At 46.5% G+C, this 17,124-nt stretch overlaps 1 protein-coding gene across 3 annotated transcripts in view; it reads right to left on the reverse strand.

Moving 5' to 3' along the window:
• The window catches only part of POLA1 (DNA polymerase alpha 1, catalytic subunit), a 1,013,915-nt gene that overhangs the window by 779,748 nt on the left and 217,043 nt on the right, over window positions 1–17,124 (reverse strand). For all 3 annotated transcript variants that reach the window (XM_029603088.1, XM_029603086.1, XM_029603087.1), the window contains one exon: window positions 3,872–4,047. In XM_029603088.1, the coding sequence (XP_029458948.1) occupies window positions 3,872–4,047 (176 nt within the window). The remainder of the gene's footprint in view (window positions 1–3,871; window positions 4,048–17,124) is intronic.

Below are 17,124 nucleotides of genomic sequence, written 5' to 3' on the forward strand. Positions count from 1 at the left end.
ACAGATTTCCTGAAAGCACCAGTGACTGAGATATCTCAAAAGATGTCTTCACATCCAAAACACAAAGAAGTGTGTAGTCTGCAGAATATATATGACTGCTAAACAAATGTAATGAAATTGACTGATTCGAGTGGAAGTCAGACTCTACCTTAGGCAAAAAGGACGGGACTATGCAAAGTTGAAACCTATTCTGTATAATCAAAAAGAAAGTTTCCCTGCAGGACAGCACCTGCAAGTACAACATCCTTCGAGTAGAACAGAGACTAGGAAGACCATCTTCAAGGTAAGAAGTCTTAAGGAAATACCCTTAAGTGAGGAAAACCTCGACTCTGCCACGAACAAGACTAAATTCAGATCTCAAAGTAGAACCGGAATACAGAGTGGAGGTCTAACATGCTTAACACCTCTCAAAAACCAAGACATATCCAGATGAAAAGATGAAAAGACAGAAACTTACCTTGAACCAGCAAGAGAGCGCCACCATCTGGACCTTTAAGGTATTAAGAATCAATCCCTTAGAAAAGCCCTCCAGCAGAAAATCCAGAATCAAAGGAACCAATATGTGTCTTGACATGCACCGTCATCCGAGCACCAGTCCGCGAAAATTCTCCTAATATAAGATTTTTCTAGCTTTCAGGAGCACAGCTACCACTGTCAGAGAATAACCTTCCTTCACCAGACATGCCCTCTCAAGGGCCAATCCATAAGACAAAATTGATCCAGATCCCCGTGAAACTCCAGACTCTGGCAAAGCCAATCAAGCTGCCACCAGAAGAAATAGTCCTGGAAGACCCTCAGTCTTCTAAAGTACTATGCCTGTCATGGGCCAAGGAGGAAACACATACAGCCTCTCTCTCCCTCAGGGCATCAGTTCCAGATGACAATCTTTCCTGCGCTGAAAATCCTGCACACTTTCACATTTCTGCTGTTTGCCATCAAATCCAAGCCCAGCAAACCCCATCTGGAGACAATCAGATCAAAGGCCTTTGGTAAAAGGCACCATTCCCCCAGTTCTATTACATTGTGACTGAAGTAATTCAGAGACTGGACTCACAAGCATTCACTGCACTGTGCTAGAGGAACCAGCACCCGCAGATCAGTCTCTCTTTCCCTTTTTGGGGCAAGAGGACTGGATCCTGAAATACTTCTGAGACCTCTGTCCTGATGAACCACAGCCTTGTCGAAATCTCCTGGAATCCAGAAAGCAATTATGGGAAGAATAAATGCAAGATGAAGCCTTGATTCAATCCGCAGGGAGTCAACATCTTTCAGTCTCTCCAAACCTCGGCTATCTTCACCAACTCATCCCAAACAGCAACTGAACCTTAAAGGGCAACTTAGTCAAGTTGATCTTAGAGATAGTATCCACCAAACCATTTGACATCCAGAGAAGCCTTTCAACTGCTACTATAGAGGCTACCCCTCTGGCGGAGGAGTAGACAATCATATTTCAGCACCTGCCAGAAATGCAGCCCCCAATTCCAGCGACAAGGAATCCTCCCTAACTCCTCCTGCGCAAGACGTAAACCAGGCTTCACCACAATACAATAGCAGAGAGCACAGCCTTTGTCTTCCAGACCTGGGCATCATTAAGCGCAACACCATCTTCAATCAGAATGATGGCTCTCAATCACATCTACCCAGGGAAAACAATCTCTCCTTCAACTGAGGATTTACATTATGGCAAGGGAGAAACCCCCTCTTAAAATTAGCTTCTGGGGCCAACCATTCTAAGTTAATTAAATCCTGCACCACTTGGTGCAGTGGGAAGAAGCAAGACAATTTTCGTAAACTGATCATGATGGTATCCTCCTTTGAAGCAGCTGCCTCATTCCTTTTGTCTTCTGCAATCTGCAGCATGCTTAGGGACTGAGTAATCAGGGACATCAATTCATCCCTATGAAAGACGTAGCAGACACATAAGGTCCTCCCCATCAAGAGACTTCCCTTCTTCCAAGCTGACATTGCTGCTGCCTAGAGAGTACTTCGCAAAATCATCCAGGGAATCCTCTGAGATAGGGAGGTCCTCCCTTGACACAGCCTTGTCCATGGCTGCACTAGCACGCTACCATCCTTGAAGGTGTGAAGGAGCCGAAGGACAGGAAGAGCTGGGCCTAGCAGCACTACCCCCTACCCCATCCAAAAGGCCTCCATGCCCTTAACATTCCACCCAGAGCAAGTTCAACATGTCCAGCATGGGAAAAGCAGCCACAGCTACACTAGACCACAGGAAGCTCCAGATTTAAGGAAGGGGGGACCACCATCATAAATTGGATGTGACAAGCTGTGTAAAGTGTGGTTCCTCTCCTGAACCAACCAGTCAGTGCCATTTTCCTCTACTCTCCATGGCTCTGAAAACCACACCATCTCCCCACCAAACTCATCATCCAAGATGTGCCAAACAGTTCCCCTTAACTCAAACACCCCACTGCTGTGGACTATCACTGCTGAACAGGGCTTCTGCAAAGCTCCTTTTGCTTTTTTTTTTTGCTTTGTTTTACTTTATTGTTCAAGGTCACAGAAGAGCTTCCTGCTTAAACTCAATTCTTAGGATGAAGCTGAAAGGAGACAGATTGAGATAACTGGGGTAACAACTGGGGAGGGGGGACAGCAGGGGCAGGGAAAGGGAAGCCTAAACCTTACCCTCCTGGAAGCACCCTGGTTCTAGACTGCTCAACAGAGGGAGGAAGCACCAAGCTGCCACCTCTGGAGTCCCCCTCAATCCTAACAGCATTAGGCGACAATCCGGCTCAATTGAGGGAGGTGGAAGTAGAGCTAGTCTTTCGCCACAGGAGCTCAGAGGATCTATCCCTATTCAGCCTACTAGGCCTTAGTCCACAGCACGGGATGCGTGTCTACTACCTGCTGGAGACAGAGATGCTGGCAGACTGGTATCAGCATGGATGAGTATAAGGAATGACAACAGCGAGCCAGTTGAACTGTCTCCATCAGCCGGTTGGCATGCATAACCCATTGCTATGGTCTGGTCTCACTGGATGAAGAGAAAGTTAGACATTTTGACTGACATCTCCTTTGACCAATAGGGTTTTTCATTTCTGGATTTAAGGGATGAGTTAAAACTAAGCCCAATAGCAAAGCCACTAAAATTTATATGCATGGCCAGGAACTGGTCTAAATCAAATTTAAAAAACACTCACTCAATCCTTTCTCCATTTTTAGACTAGTATAAACAGAGCTGGAAAAATCTCAGATGCACAGTACAAGAAAGAAATGTTGAAACTGATAGGACCCAGGCTGAGATGTGGCTGATGCCATGGATAAGGTCCAGGAGGAGACACTACAGCTGACAGTATCAACAGGGTCCAGGAGATGATATGGTTGCCAGTGCCAGTCAGACACACCATGGCCAACATTACTGACAGAGGTAAGGGCTGCCCCTGTCATCAAACTATGTAAAATGAGAGAGGGGCTGGAAAAGGGATGGAGGAGTCAGGACAAGCAAAAAGTAAAAAAGAAAAAAAAAAAAAAACAAGCAAAATAAAAAAAGGAAAAAAACAAAAATAAGCAAAATAAGCCAAACAAAACTGAAAAGGGAAAAAAAATATCGGACTGAATGCAAAAGGTCTCATCCTGCAAATGTGTGCCAAAAAGCACCAAACTTAAAAACAGATTGAATCAGTCCAATTTTGTTTCTATCATCTTCCAAACTAAAAGTAGAACACAAAGGTTTTAACAATGCAACTAAATTAACCAGACAGTTAAAGGTAAAAAATATCAACTACAGCAACCACTAAGAATAAAGAGAACAAAAAGACTGCTATATCCCTTCAACTCCAAAACATTTTCATTGTTCTTAACTGGCTCCTGAAAGAAAAGGCAAGGGATGTAAAACTGATGGCATCTCAGGTACCTGTATGCACTGCGGATATTCTCAGCTGGGATGGCAACTCTCTCTGTCTTCAGAATCTGATGCACCAACTCTGATAAATGGTAGCTTTTACAGCGAATCAGCTCTTTGGCAGAAATTTCAACATCACATATCATGCGACCACAGGCAGCATTCCTTTCAGCAAAGCCACTGCGACCCTTATAAAAATAAAAATAAGTAAAAGGCTTTAATTAACCTTCAAAATCATGATCTGATTGTACAAGGAATAGATTTTCAGCATAGAGTAGCACTGCAGAGAAACACAGCCCCATGCTCCAGGGGCTCTTCTGTCTCCAAGTAACACAGCAACACTATAGTGCGGTTAGTTGCAGAGAGTTATTTAGGCACACTGTATGCACCCCCAGCCAAGTCATTGCTCAAGAAACGCGCATTCTCGACCACCGGTCCCACACACTGGAACACCCTCCCCACGGACCTTCGACTAGAACCTTGTCTGCAAACGTTTAAGAAAAAGCTTAAGACTTGGCTTTTCGCAAAAGCCTTCACTTAAAGACTTTAATAACCCCAATACCTCAGCTTTGACTGGCCACCCTCATTTTCTCATTCTTTACATTATCTTGTGCTAGATTCCTCCCAGACCATGGTCTAGGGTTAAAATGTCTGGGGCAAATGCCCTTTCTGTTTATCTGTTTTTTCAGGTATATTCTTATGTACTCACGTGTTTCATTCAACTGCGTTTAATATGTTTGATGTAATACTATCCCTATTATTTACTCCTTGTTCTATGTATCCCATATGTTCGATGTAATTTCTAACATTAGCTCTCTGTAAACCGACGCGATATGTAATATTACATGAACATCGGTATATAAAAGCCTTTAAATAAATAAATAACTAACATCAGGAAGTCTGATGTCCTCCTGATGCAGAGAAACCTCTGTACGGAGGTTAAGCATACTGATTAATCTGTGCACAAGTGACCAGGTATTTTTGCACCCTGGTTCTTCAGCCACCTATATGGGTTTGTAGACCTTTATTGCTGAATTTTTTTTTTATGCAATTTTAATCTACATTTTTTCCTAGATTTACAATATAGATGTATATGTATAGGAATGGTGAGGCTTGTTTTGAGGGTCCACCATTAATTGATAACTGATTAGTTCTTAGTGGCATGTTATATAAGGTGTGATTTTACAATAAAAGTATGATAGGTGACGTTTAGTTTAGGTCAAGAGAATTCATGTGAAGTCTCTCTTTGGAGTCTGATGATCTAAGCAATTTTCCACTGTGTACTTTTCAACATTCAGCAAGTATAAATCTTTTTAAAATAGATAAATCTGAATTATCAGGTGTACTCCATCTCCTTTACGTATCACCTAACCCAGCTCGGTGTGCTTTGAGGAGCTCTGCCACCTAGAGAGCCGGAGGACATTCCCCAGGCAGCATGGCTAATTCAGCCTGTTTATCTGCAGGAAAATCAGCGTGCCCAGAGAAATCATCATGAACTTTTCTCTTGAGAGAAATTTGTTCAACGCTCTGAGGTCAAGAATGGGGCACAAGCCTCCGTTTCTCTTTGGAATTAGGAAATACCTCGAATAGAACCCTCAGCCCTGCTGAGGGAGAGGAACAGGCGCTACCACCCCTGCTGAGAGAAGGGTGGAGAATTCTGTTCAAAGTGTGACCTGCTGAGCAGACAAACCCCACGACGGACATGGGGGAGAGTTCTCTGGGACCCATCTGAAACTGAGCCAGTACCCCTGAGAGACTATGGCAAGGACCCATTGGTCCAAAGTGATGGCTCCCCAGTGGTGGGCGAAGCTGATGAGCCTGCCCCCTACTGGGGGATCTGGTACCGGGTGTACGTTTGGCGGACTCATGCTCCCTTCTCCAGTCAAAAATCCTAGCCAGGGCTTGCTGAGGCACTGGTTAAGGCCTAGGTGCCCGCTGTTGACGGGAGCAGCCCCTGGAATTAGTGTGCAGCATGCGAGTTTAAGAGGCTGGAGGATATTTTCTCTGTCTTTAAAAGGACTTCCTGGTACTTGGCCTGGAACATTTCCTGAAGAAGAAGCATCCGAAGCACTAGCGAAGAGCTGTTGGATGGTTTCATGGTGGTCTTTCAACTGATCCACCACATCCCGGACCTTATCCCCAAAGAGGTTGTCACCTGCGCAGGGGAGGTCAGCCAGCTTCTCCTGCATCTCCGGACAGAAGTCAGAAGCCTGGAGCCAGGCCATTCTATGGGCACCGATGCCCACAGCAGCTACTCTGGCTGCAGTCTTAAACACATCATATCGAAGGTGAACCTCATCTCGCATTTGCCAGCCTCTAAACCCTGCAAGACAACAGCCAAGAACAACTCCTGTTGCTGCTGTGGCAAGCTCTCTGCAAGGTCCTGGACTCATTTCCATAGGTTCCGGTTGTATTGGTCATATACAACTGGTAGATGGCAATACGGGCGATAAGCATAGCGCCCTGAAAAACCTTTCTGCCCAGAGTTTCGAGCTTCCTATGTTTTCTCCCCGGAAGGGCAGAGACATGGGTACAGGAGCGCTTGGCTTTTTTAAGGGCAGCCTCCAATACTATAGACTAGTGAGGGAAGTGCCACCTCTCGAATCCCAAGGCCTGTTGAACTAAATGGGTGGCATTCGTCTTCCTACTGACTGGAGATATGGAGATCGGGTGTTCCCACATCCAAATAAGAAGGTCTTTAAAGATATTGTGGACGGAACAGCCACGATTTCCTTGGGAGCATCGACAAACTGGAGCACTTCCAGCATCTTATGTCGAGGATCCTCCTCTGTAAGAAGTTGGAAGGAAATAACCTCACCCATGGCCCTGACGAACGCCACAAAAGAAAGATCCTCTTGGGGTGGGGGGGGGGGCCGTGGGAACAGATGCCTTTCCTCCAGCGGGGGTAGTCTGAAAAATTGAACGAAGACTCCGAGTAAATGTCCCCCCATGGGTCATAAGGGCGCTCCTCCTCGCTAAGGCCATTGCAGGGCTGGCGAAAGCAAGGCATGTGGGGGATTCTAGCTCTGGGCTCCAACGGCTTTGGAGGCATCTGCGGAAACAGACGGTTCTCCTGGCAGTGGGGGAATCAAGGGTCGCAGGGGGCCAGAGGGCCTGGGCAATGGCTCACGACGCCGGGCTAGTCTTCTTCCTTGAAGGACCCAATGATAGGGATCGCTCCCGTGGGAGGCATCGGTGGCCGATGGGGAACCGAAGGTCCCTTGGGCACCAGTTGCATCGGGAGGACACCGAGAAGGACGTCCAGACGCTTAAGCAGAGGTGCCAGGATAAGACGGCGGAGGCTCTGGCAACAGCATGGGGACCGTTGGTGGGGTCAGCTTGACACTCCATAGAGCTCTGAGCACAGAGGTCTGCACCCTGAGGTTCAACTCCTCCTGAAAGTCCGGCGAGGTCAGGACTGAAGGAGGAGAACAAGGCGTCACCGGTTCTTCCTTGGTTCTCCAAAGAGGCACTGTGCGCAGCGCCGATATCGATGGGGAATGCCTGGGCCACCCAGGTATATCTGAGGATGGGGCCTCTGAGCCACGGGGTCACTTAGGTGGCGGTACGGCAGCCGCCAGTACCACCCCAGAACTGGAGCTGTGTGCCGACCGGTGTCTCCCACGGTGCTCGGCCCGATATTTCCCCGGCACTGAGGAAGCAGATCCCGAAGTCTTGGAAACCAGTGAGATTATGGAGGATTGATCACCGTTCCCTTGATCTTTCAAAGATGCAGTAGGATTAGCAGCGAGAGGGAGCGTATTGAACGACTCCCCTTGACCACTCGGTGTCGATGACTCAGACACGGGTGTGGAAGGGGTGGACCTTTTTGGAACCAAAAGGTTTCTCCATCTTGTTAAGGTGCGCGCGACGGCCCTTGGGGTCATCTGGTCACACAGCTGACACCCTCGGACGTCATAAACCCCCAGGCAGAGGATACAAATCTCATGCGGATCTGTGATAGACATGGTCCACAGGCACTGGGGGCACCGATGAAAGCCGGACAATGCCATGAAAAATACCAGACGTGCGGTCGATGACCGGCGGCCACCGGGATCGACCACGAAGAAGGACAAAAAGGTTTTTTTGGGGTTCTTTTGTTTTGGTTTTTTTTACCTGAGAATGCATTGACCATGAAGGGGGACCCGATGATGGAATTGGAAAAATACCCAAATTGTACACAAAAAAAAAAGTTCCATTAACCGCGAGGCAATTGCACTGAGGAAAAAGACAGACTGAAGGGGGACCTCGCGTGGACACGCGGATAGTGGCATGCTGGGCATGCTCAGTGTGCTGGTCAAAGCTTCTAGAAAGTTTGACAGAAGTTTTCCATGCCAGGCTCCATCGGATGATGTCACCCATATGGTGAGGACTACCATCCTGCTTCTCCTAGGAGAAAGAGGATAACCAATGGGATAGTGCTATACCGCGGCACAAATATCGCAATGTCAGAGAGGAGCATCTTGGTGGCAGGGTGGTGCTTTATGTCCGAGATGATCCTGCTTGAGACTAAGTGTACAATCGAATCTTTATGGGTAGAAATCCCTTGTGTGTTGGGGAAGAGAATAGTGATAGGAGTATACTACCATCCATGCTTCCATTATGTCACTATGTGAATAAATTACGCCTCTCATACTTCCTTTATGCGGATGATGTTCAAATTTTATTACCTATTAAAGATAACATCAACAGTACATTGTCACAATGGGAACTATATCTATTTGATATTAACAATATCTTATCTCAAATGGCACTATCACTCAATCATAACAAAACAGTTTCTTCTTCTCTCCAAAAAGTTATCACCACCACCCATAGATCCATCAGTATTCCCTAAATATAGCAAATGTTGCTTACCTGTAACAGGTGTTCTCACAGGACAGCAGGATGTTAGTCCTCACATATGGGTGACATCAGGATGGAGCCCAATCACGGAAAACTTCTGTCAAAGTTTCAAGAACTTTGACTGGCCCCTACTGGGCATGCCCAGCATGGCACTAACCCTGCAGCCAGCAGGGGTCCCCCTTCAGTCTTATCTGAAAGCTACAGGCAGTGCCGAAAAATAAAATAAAACATTACGAACCCAACACCGCGGGGCGGCGGGCGGGTTTTCGTGAGGACTAACATCTGCTGTCCTGTGAGAACACCTGTTACAGGTAAGCAACATTTGCTTTCTCACAGGACAAGCAGGATGGTAGTCCTCACATATGGGTGAGTACCGAGCTGAGGATGTCCGAACATACACCAAATGTACCCAACGGCGTGCAATAGGCACAACAACTGGGGTGGAATTTGATAGAGGGCATCCTGAACCCCACTGGGCAGGCAGAAGGGTGTTGGTACTTCACATTGGAAATAGGTTATGCAGGACAGACTGGTCGAAGATGGAATCTTGTCTTCCAGCTTTGTCCAAGCAATAGTGGGCTGCGAAAGTATGGAGAGAACTCCAGGTGGCAGCCCTGCAAATGTCAGGAAGTGGCACCGATTGTAGGTGTGCTACTGAAGTCGCCATGGCCCTCACAGAGTGTGCTTTAACACGGTCTTGAAAAGGAATGCCTGCTTGCTGATAGCAAAAAGATATGCAGTCCGCCAACCAGGAGGAGAGAGTCTGCTTACCCACAGGTTGCCCTAATTTGTTGGGGTGGAAAGAGATGAATAACTGAGTGCTCTTCCTGTGGGCAACTGTACAGTCTAGATAAAAAGCTAGAGCCCGTTTACAGTCAAGGGTATGCAGAGCCTGTTCCCCTGGATTGGAATGGGGCCTGGGAAAGAAGGTAGGTAGTATGATGGATTGATTAATGTGAAACTCCGAAACTACCTTAGGTAAAAATTTAGGGTGAGTTCGGAGTACCGCCCGGTCCTGCAGGAGTTTAGTGTAAGGCGGATAGGTAACTAGGGCCTGTAACTCACTAACCCTGCGAGCTGAAGTGATAGCCAAAAGGAAAGTCACTTTCCAGGTAAGATATTTTAGGTCACAGGAGTGAAGAAGCTCGAATGGTGGTTTCATGAGCCGACCAAGAACCGGATTAAGGTCCCAAGAAGGGGCCGGAGGACGTAAAAGTGGCTTGATGTGGAGCAAGCCCTTCAGAAAGCATGTTACAAGGGGTTGTACTGAGATAGGGACATCCCCGACACCTTTATGGAAGGCGGCTACCGCACTGACATGCATTCTGATGGAAGATGTCTTGAGACCAGACTCTGACAGATGCCAGAGATAGTCCAAAAACTTTGGGATTGGACAGGAAAAGGGATCAAGGGACTGAGAAGCGCACCATGATGTGAACCTTTTCCATTTATAGGAGTAAGATTTGCTCATGGAAGGCTTCCGTGAAGCAATCAAGTCACGGGAAATTGGGTCTGAAAGGTTAAGTGGTTGAAGGATTAACCTTTCAACATCCATGCCATCAGGGACAAGGCCTGAAGATTGGGATGGCGTAGGCTCCCGTTATTTTGAGTGATCAGAAGCGGGTCCTTTCCCAAGGGAATGTGCCTGTGGATGGAGAGATCCTGTAGTACTGGAAACCACACTTGGCATGGCCAGTGAGGTGCTATCAGGATCATGGTTCCCTTGTCCTGACGTAACTTCACAAGAGTCTTCGAGGGAATGCCCATGAGAGGGAGAATGCATCTCTGGGCTGAGAGTGTTTGCTGCGAATGAGGGAGCAGTAATTGTCCACTTTGTGGTTCTGAGGGGTCGCAAAGAGGTCTGTCTGAGGATATCCCCATTGTCGGAAGATGGAGTTCACTACCGAGAGGTTGAGAGACCACTCATGTGTTTGGAAGACGCGACTCAACTTGTCTGCTAGAACATTGTCCACTCCCGGCAAGTAGGTGGCCCTGAGGTACATCAAGTGGGAGAGAGCTTCTGCCCAAATCTGCGCAGCTTCCTGACACAGAAGGAAGGAGCCTGTGCCTCCCTGCTTGTTGATGTACCACATGGCCACCTGGTTGTCCATCTGAATCAGGATGACTTGGTTTGATAGGCGATCCTGAAAAGCCCTGAGAGCATATCGCATTGCTCGAAGCTCCAGGAAATTTATTTGGTGTTTGGCTTCCTCTGGAGACCAAAAACCCTGTGTCTGCAGATCGGCCACATAGGCTCAACCACCCGAGGTTGGAAGTTTCGGTGGTGAGAAATAACTTGAGGATCTGGCACTTGAAAGGGCAATCCCTGGAGGAGATTGGTCTGATTTTTCCACCAGGCGTGAGACAGACAGAGTGAGTCGGTAATGTGGACCATGGTCGACAGAGGTTGAACAGCTTGAACCCATTGTGACCTCAGAGTCCAATGCATGAGTCTCATGGCCAAACAGGCCATTGGTGTGACATGGATTGAGGATGCCATGTGTCCGAGAAGGACGAGGAATTGACGAGCTGTTGCGGTATTCCGAGACTGCAACTGGTGAGCGAGAGACACGAGAGTTAGCGCTCGTTGAGGTAAAAAAGCTTTTGCCTGCAAAGTGTCCAAGTCTGCCCCAATGAACAATAAGGTTTGAGACGGGACTAAAGAGGATTTGTCGTAATTGACGAGAAATCCTAGTGAAATTAGAGTGTGTAGAGTCAAATCGAGGGACGACCGAGCAGCTTGCTGGGTTGGAGCCCTGATTAACCAGTCGTCCAGGTAGGGGTAGACGTGAACACCTTCTTTCCTGAGGAAAGCTGCGACAACCACGAGGCATTTGGTAAAGACTCGTGGTGCAGATGCTAGGCTGAACGGATGCACTCGGTATTGATAGTGCTTAGGGCCTACTAAAAACCTCAGGTACTAGCGATGAGTTGAAGTTATCACAATGTGTGTGTATGTGTCCTGGAGGTCCAGAGAGCAGAGCCAGTCTCCTCTTTGTAGAAGAGATAGAAGCGATCCCAAGGTTACCATCTTGAACTTTTCCCGCTGGAGGTACTTGTTGAGAGCACGTAGGTCCAGAATTGGACAAGCCCCCCGATTTTTTTGGGGATCAGTAAGTACCAGGAATAGAACCCTAGGCCTTGCTGGGAGTGTGGAACGGGTTCTATTGCTCTTGACTGGAGAAGGAGGGAGACCTCTTCATCCAGAAGAATGGAGTGATCGGATGTTCTCCACATCTGTAGAGGTGGGAAGTCCGGTGGTAGGGCGAGAAAGTTCAGATGGTAACCCTGAGCAATGATTGCCAATACCCATTAGTCGGTTGTGATTGACTGCCACATGTTGTAAAAGTGGCACAATCGGCCTCCCACTGGTATGTTTGAGAGAGGAATCTGGCTGCTGCTCTCTAAGCGGAAGTCAAAAACCTGAAGCAGGCCTTGGCTGGGGAGCTGCTTGTGGTTTCTGTTTTCGAGCTGGGCGAGGCTGAGGTTTCTGATAAGGTCTCGAAGTATGGGACCTTGCTGGTGGTGGATAGGCTTTCCTTGGACGACAGAATGACTTCTTAGAGTCCTTCCTGAAGGGCTGTCTTGAGGAGAAGTCGGAAGGCATCGAAGAGAGCTGTTTGAGAGTCTCATGATGGTCCTTTAATTCAGCCACCATTCGTTGGATCTGTTCACCGAACAGATTGTCTCCGACACATGGTAGGTTGGATAAACGGTCCTGCACTTCTGGGCAAAATTCAGAAGATTTGAGCCAGGCCCACCGTCTTGCCAAAATAGCCGGTGCAGACGCTCTGGTAGAGGTGTCAAATATGTCATAAGATGTTCGAATCTCATGTTTGCCTGCCTCAAACCCCTTGTTTACAAGGGTTTGGAGCTGGTCTTGGAATTGGTCAGGTACGGACTGAGAGAAGTCCTGTATCTGCTTAAAGATGACCCTATTATATTGGGTCATATAAAGCCTATTATATTGGGTCATATAAAGCTGATAGGCAGCAATTCGGGAGATGAGCATGGCTCCTTGGAACACTCGTCAACCAATGTTGTCCAGGAACTTTTGTTCCTTAACAGGCGGGGTAGATGAGTGAGGCTTTGACCTTTTTGCTCTTTTTTGAGCAGACTACCACAAGCTGGGATTTTTGAAACCCTGGGGCTGACTGAACTAAATAAGTAGTGTCAGCCTTTCTGTGCACTAGAGCAATTGATCCAGGATTTTCCCAGTTCTTTTTGAGGAGATCAAGAAGGACTTGGTGAATGGGAATAGAGGTTATCACCTTGGGGGCATCCAGGAATTGGAGTAACTCCATCATCTGGTGCCTGTCATCCTGTTCCGTCTGAAGTTGAAAAGGAACCAACTCAGACATTTCCTTCACAAAATTAATGAATGAGAGGTCCTCTGGAGGAGAACGTATTCTTCTTTCAGTGGGAGAAGGTGGTGAAGGTAAATCATCAGTGTCTGTTGAGGTATCATCACCCCAAGTGTCATAAGGATCAGCAGACTGTCCTGTAGGACGAGAAGGGGGTTGGATACATGAAGGTCCCGGTCTAGGCTCCGAAAATATCGAAGGAATCACCGGAGGCACCGATGGCATGGAAGGCATTGAGGGCATCGATGGATGACCCGATGGACGTGTCTGTACCTCTGGATGAATCGGTGGCAAGGGACGTATCGGCATCGATGGCTGAGGCAAAACTCCTGATGGAAGGATGCGGAACGGTGTTTCTCCTCCCGATGAAGCTGTCAACGGGGAGGGTATCAGAGGCATCGGAGACCCGGGATCCATCGGTGGAAGGGCAGCCATCAGTGCTTCCATTCTGGATAACAGCTGTGCCAGCGCTGCCGGAATCGGGTCGATGACAGGTCCCACAATCGGTGCCGGTGTCTGTGCTGGAGGAACCTGAAAGACTTTGCATCGCCTTGTCGATGGCCTCCTGAACCAGCCAGTCCAGTTCTTCTCGGAGACCTGGAGCAAGCAGCCCTGGCTCCGGAACAGAAGAGGGAGGCATAGCTGGAGGGACTACCTTTACAGGCGGAATCGCGGCTCCCAAACCCCGATCGGGTGAGGGTGGCCTCGATGACCCGGTCGCAGGAATGGTCGGTGCCTTTCCTGGACGGGGCTTCTTCAACGGCGGCGAGATCAATGATTTCGCTCCCTCGATGGTCCAAGTCTTGCAATGTTTCTCCCTGCGATCCCCTCGATCCTGAGGGGGAGTAGAGGGTGTCGATGGCCGTGAAGACATCGATGGCGGTCTGTCACCAGTCGATGGACGATGCTGTCGCGAAGTCGATGGTGCCAGTTCCGACGACGTCGATGCAATGGACGGAGTCTAGGTTTGAGCACGGAAGAGGAGTTCCATCTTCTCCATTCTGGCCTTGCGACCTTTTGGTGTCATAAGGGCACATTTGGTGCAAGTCAGGACATCGTGCTCTCGGCCTAAACACATTACACCAACTCCATGGGGGTCTGTGATAGACATGGTGCAAGTACAGTCCGGGCACAGACGGAACCCCAACGCCATGGCCATTGAGAAAAATCGAGCCGCGGTACAGTCGAAGGCCAGTAGGCCGCAAGGGCCAAACTCGACGGTAATAGACGGAAAACGGGTAAAAACTTATCGGAGTACCGTGGCCAGAGAAAAGTAAGAGGAGGGACCCCTGTGGGGCAATTTAACTTTTAATAATTCCGTGAGGAAAATTCCTGTCAGGAATCTATTCAGAGCTCCTAAACCGCGAGACTACTGCTATGCGGAAAAAAGAAGACTGAAGGGGGACCTTTGCTGGCTGCAGGGTTAGTGCCATGCTGGGCATGCCCAGTAGGGGCCCGTCAAAGTTCTGGAAACTGACAGAGGTTTTCCGTGATTGGGCTCCATCCTGATGATGTCACCCATATGTGAGGACTACCATCCTGCTTGTCCTGTGAGAAAAAATATCCACGTCAGTTCGGGACCTTGGAATTACCTTAAATAAAGAGCTTAATTTTAAAATTCACATCAAAAATCTAATTAAAGAAGGTTTTTATAAACTTCAAATTCTGAGAAAACTGAAGGCTTTACTGTACCCCCCAGACTTTAGAACAATACTACAAGCCTTAATGTTTGCAAAATTAGACTATTGCAACTCCATATTAATAGGTTTGCCTGCTTCCACAATTAAACCTCTTCAACTGCTTCAAAATGCTGCTGCTAGATCCTTATCAAACTGTAGAAAATTTGAACATATCACTCCAATCTTGCACCAATTACATTGGCTTCCCATCCATTTTAGATCACAGTATAAGATAATTATGCTTATTCATAAAGCGTTATATAATGATTACTCATCTTGGTTACAAAAACCACTATATCAATGAATTTCTACTAGAAATCTTCGTTCAGACACTGGGTTACTCACTATTCCCACCAGCAAAAAAATTCTCAAAACAGCTACTATGAACCGGGCCCCTTCTATAATTGGTCCTACTCTATGGAACTCCCTTCCACCGCCACTAAGGACCAACCCTTCCACACCTACCTTTAGAAAAAACTCAAAACATGGCTTTTTATCAAAGCTTTCTCCCAAATACAATAGATTACATCCCCTTATCTATGGTTTTTTCCTTTTATTTTCATGAGATACTGAAATTTGTGTGACAATGATAGGTTATTGCTTTATATATATCTATTTTTAATCTATAGGTATTTATTTTTTTTTTATATCTGGTGTTTCTTAGTTCCATACATTATGTTTTTGAACTGTTTTACTGTATTATGTCCTCAATAGTATTTGATGACAATTTGTCTCAATGTAAACCGATGTGATATTTTGAATTGAATGTCGGTATTAAAAAGCAAATAAATAAATAAATCCATCTGGCCAAAATGGTAAAAAACGGACAGTGAAATACTAAGAGAAATTAGGGAAGCTAACCAAATTGGTAGTACTGTAATAAATGGAGATTTCAATTACCCCAGTACTGAATGGGTAAGTGAAACATCAGGGCATGCTAGAGAGATAAAGTTCCTAGATGGAATAAAAGACAGTTTTATGGAGCAATTGGAACAATCGGTTCAGGAACCGAAAGAGGGAGCAATTTTAGATCTAATTCTCAGTGGAGCGCAGGATTTCGTGAGAGAGGTAACAGTGGTGGGGCCGCTTGGCAATAGTGATCATAACATGATCAAAATTTGAATTAATGACTAGAAGGGGGCAGTATGTAAATCCACAGCTCTAGCACTAGACTTTCAAAAGGGAAACTTTGATAAAATTAGAAAACTAGAAAAAAAACAAACAAACAAAGATGCAGCCACAAAAATAAAAAGTGTGCAACAGGCATGGACACAAATACCATCCTAGAAGAACAGACCTATTTATCACAATCTGCTTGTGATTTAACTACTCTGAACAATTTTGTATCATCTGCAAATCTGATTATCTCACTCATCGTATTTCTTTCCAGATCATTTATAAATATATTGAAAAGTAAGGGTCCTAATACAGATCCCTGAGGCACTCCACTGCCCACTCCCTTCCACTGAGAAAATTGTCCATTTAATCTTACTCTCTATTTCCTGTCTTTTAGCCAGTTTGTAATCCATGAAAGGACATCGCCACCTATCCCATGACTTTTTACTTTTCCTAGAAGCCTTTCATGAGGAACTTTGTCAAATGCCTTCTGAAAATCCAAGTTCACTACATCTACCAGTTCACCTTTATCCACGTTTATTAACTCCTTCAAAAAAGTGAAGCAGATTTGTGAGGCAAGACTTGCCTTGGATAAAGCCATGCTGACTTTGTTCCATTAAACTATGTCTTTCTATATGTTCTGTGATTTTGATGTTTAGAACACTTTCCACTATTTTTCCTGGCACTGAAGTCAGGCTAACCGGTCTGCAGTTTCCCGGATCGCCCCTGGAGCCCTTTTTAAATATTGGGGTTACATTAGCTATCCTCCAGTCTTCAGGTACAATGGATGATTTTAATGATAGGTTACAAATTTTTACTAATAGGTCTGAAATTTCATTTTTTAGTTCCTTCAGAACTCTGGGGTGACATCCAGTCCAGGTGATTTACTACTCTTCAGTTTGTCAATCAGGTCTACCACATCTTCTAGGTTCACCGTGATTTGGTTCAGTCCATCTGAATCATTACCCATGAAAATCTTCACCAGTACGGGTACCTCCCCAACATCCTCTTCAGTAAACACCGAAGCAAAGAAATCATTTAATCTTTCCGCGATGGCCTTATCTTCTCCAAGTGCCCCTTTAACTCCTCGATCATCTAACGGGTCCAACTGACTCCCTCACAGGCTTTCTGCTTCGGATATATTTTAAAAAGCTTTTACTGTGAGTTTTTGCCTCTACGGCCAACTTCTTTTCAAATTCTCTTAGCCTGTCTTAATGTCTTACATACATTTAACTTGCCAACGTTTATGCATTGTCCTATA

Source organism: Rhinatrema bivittatum, chromosome 5 (genome assembly GCF_901001135.1).
Source record: "Rhinatrema bivittatum chromosome 5, aRhiBiv1.1, whole genome shotgun sequence".
NCBI classification, from domain to species: domain Eukaryota; kingdom Metazoa; phylum Chordata; class Amphibia; order Gymnophiona; family Rhinatrematidae; genus Rhinatrema; species Rhinatrema bivittatum.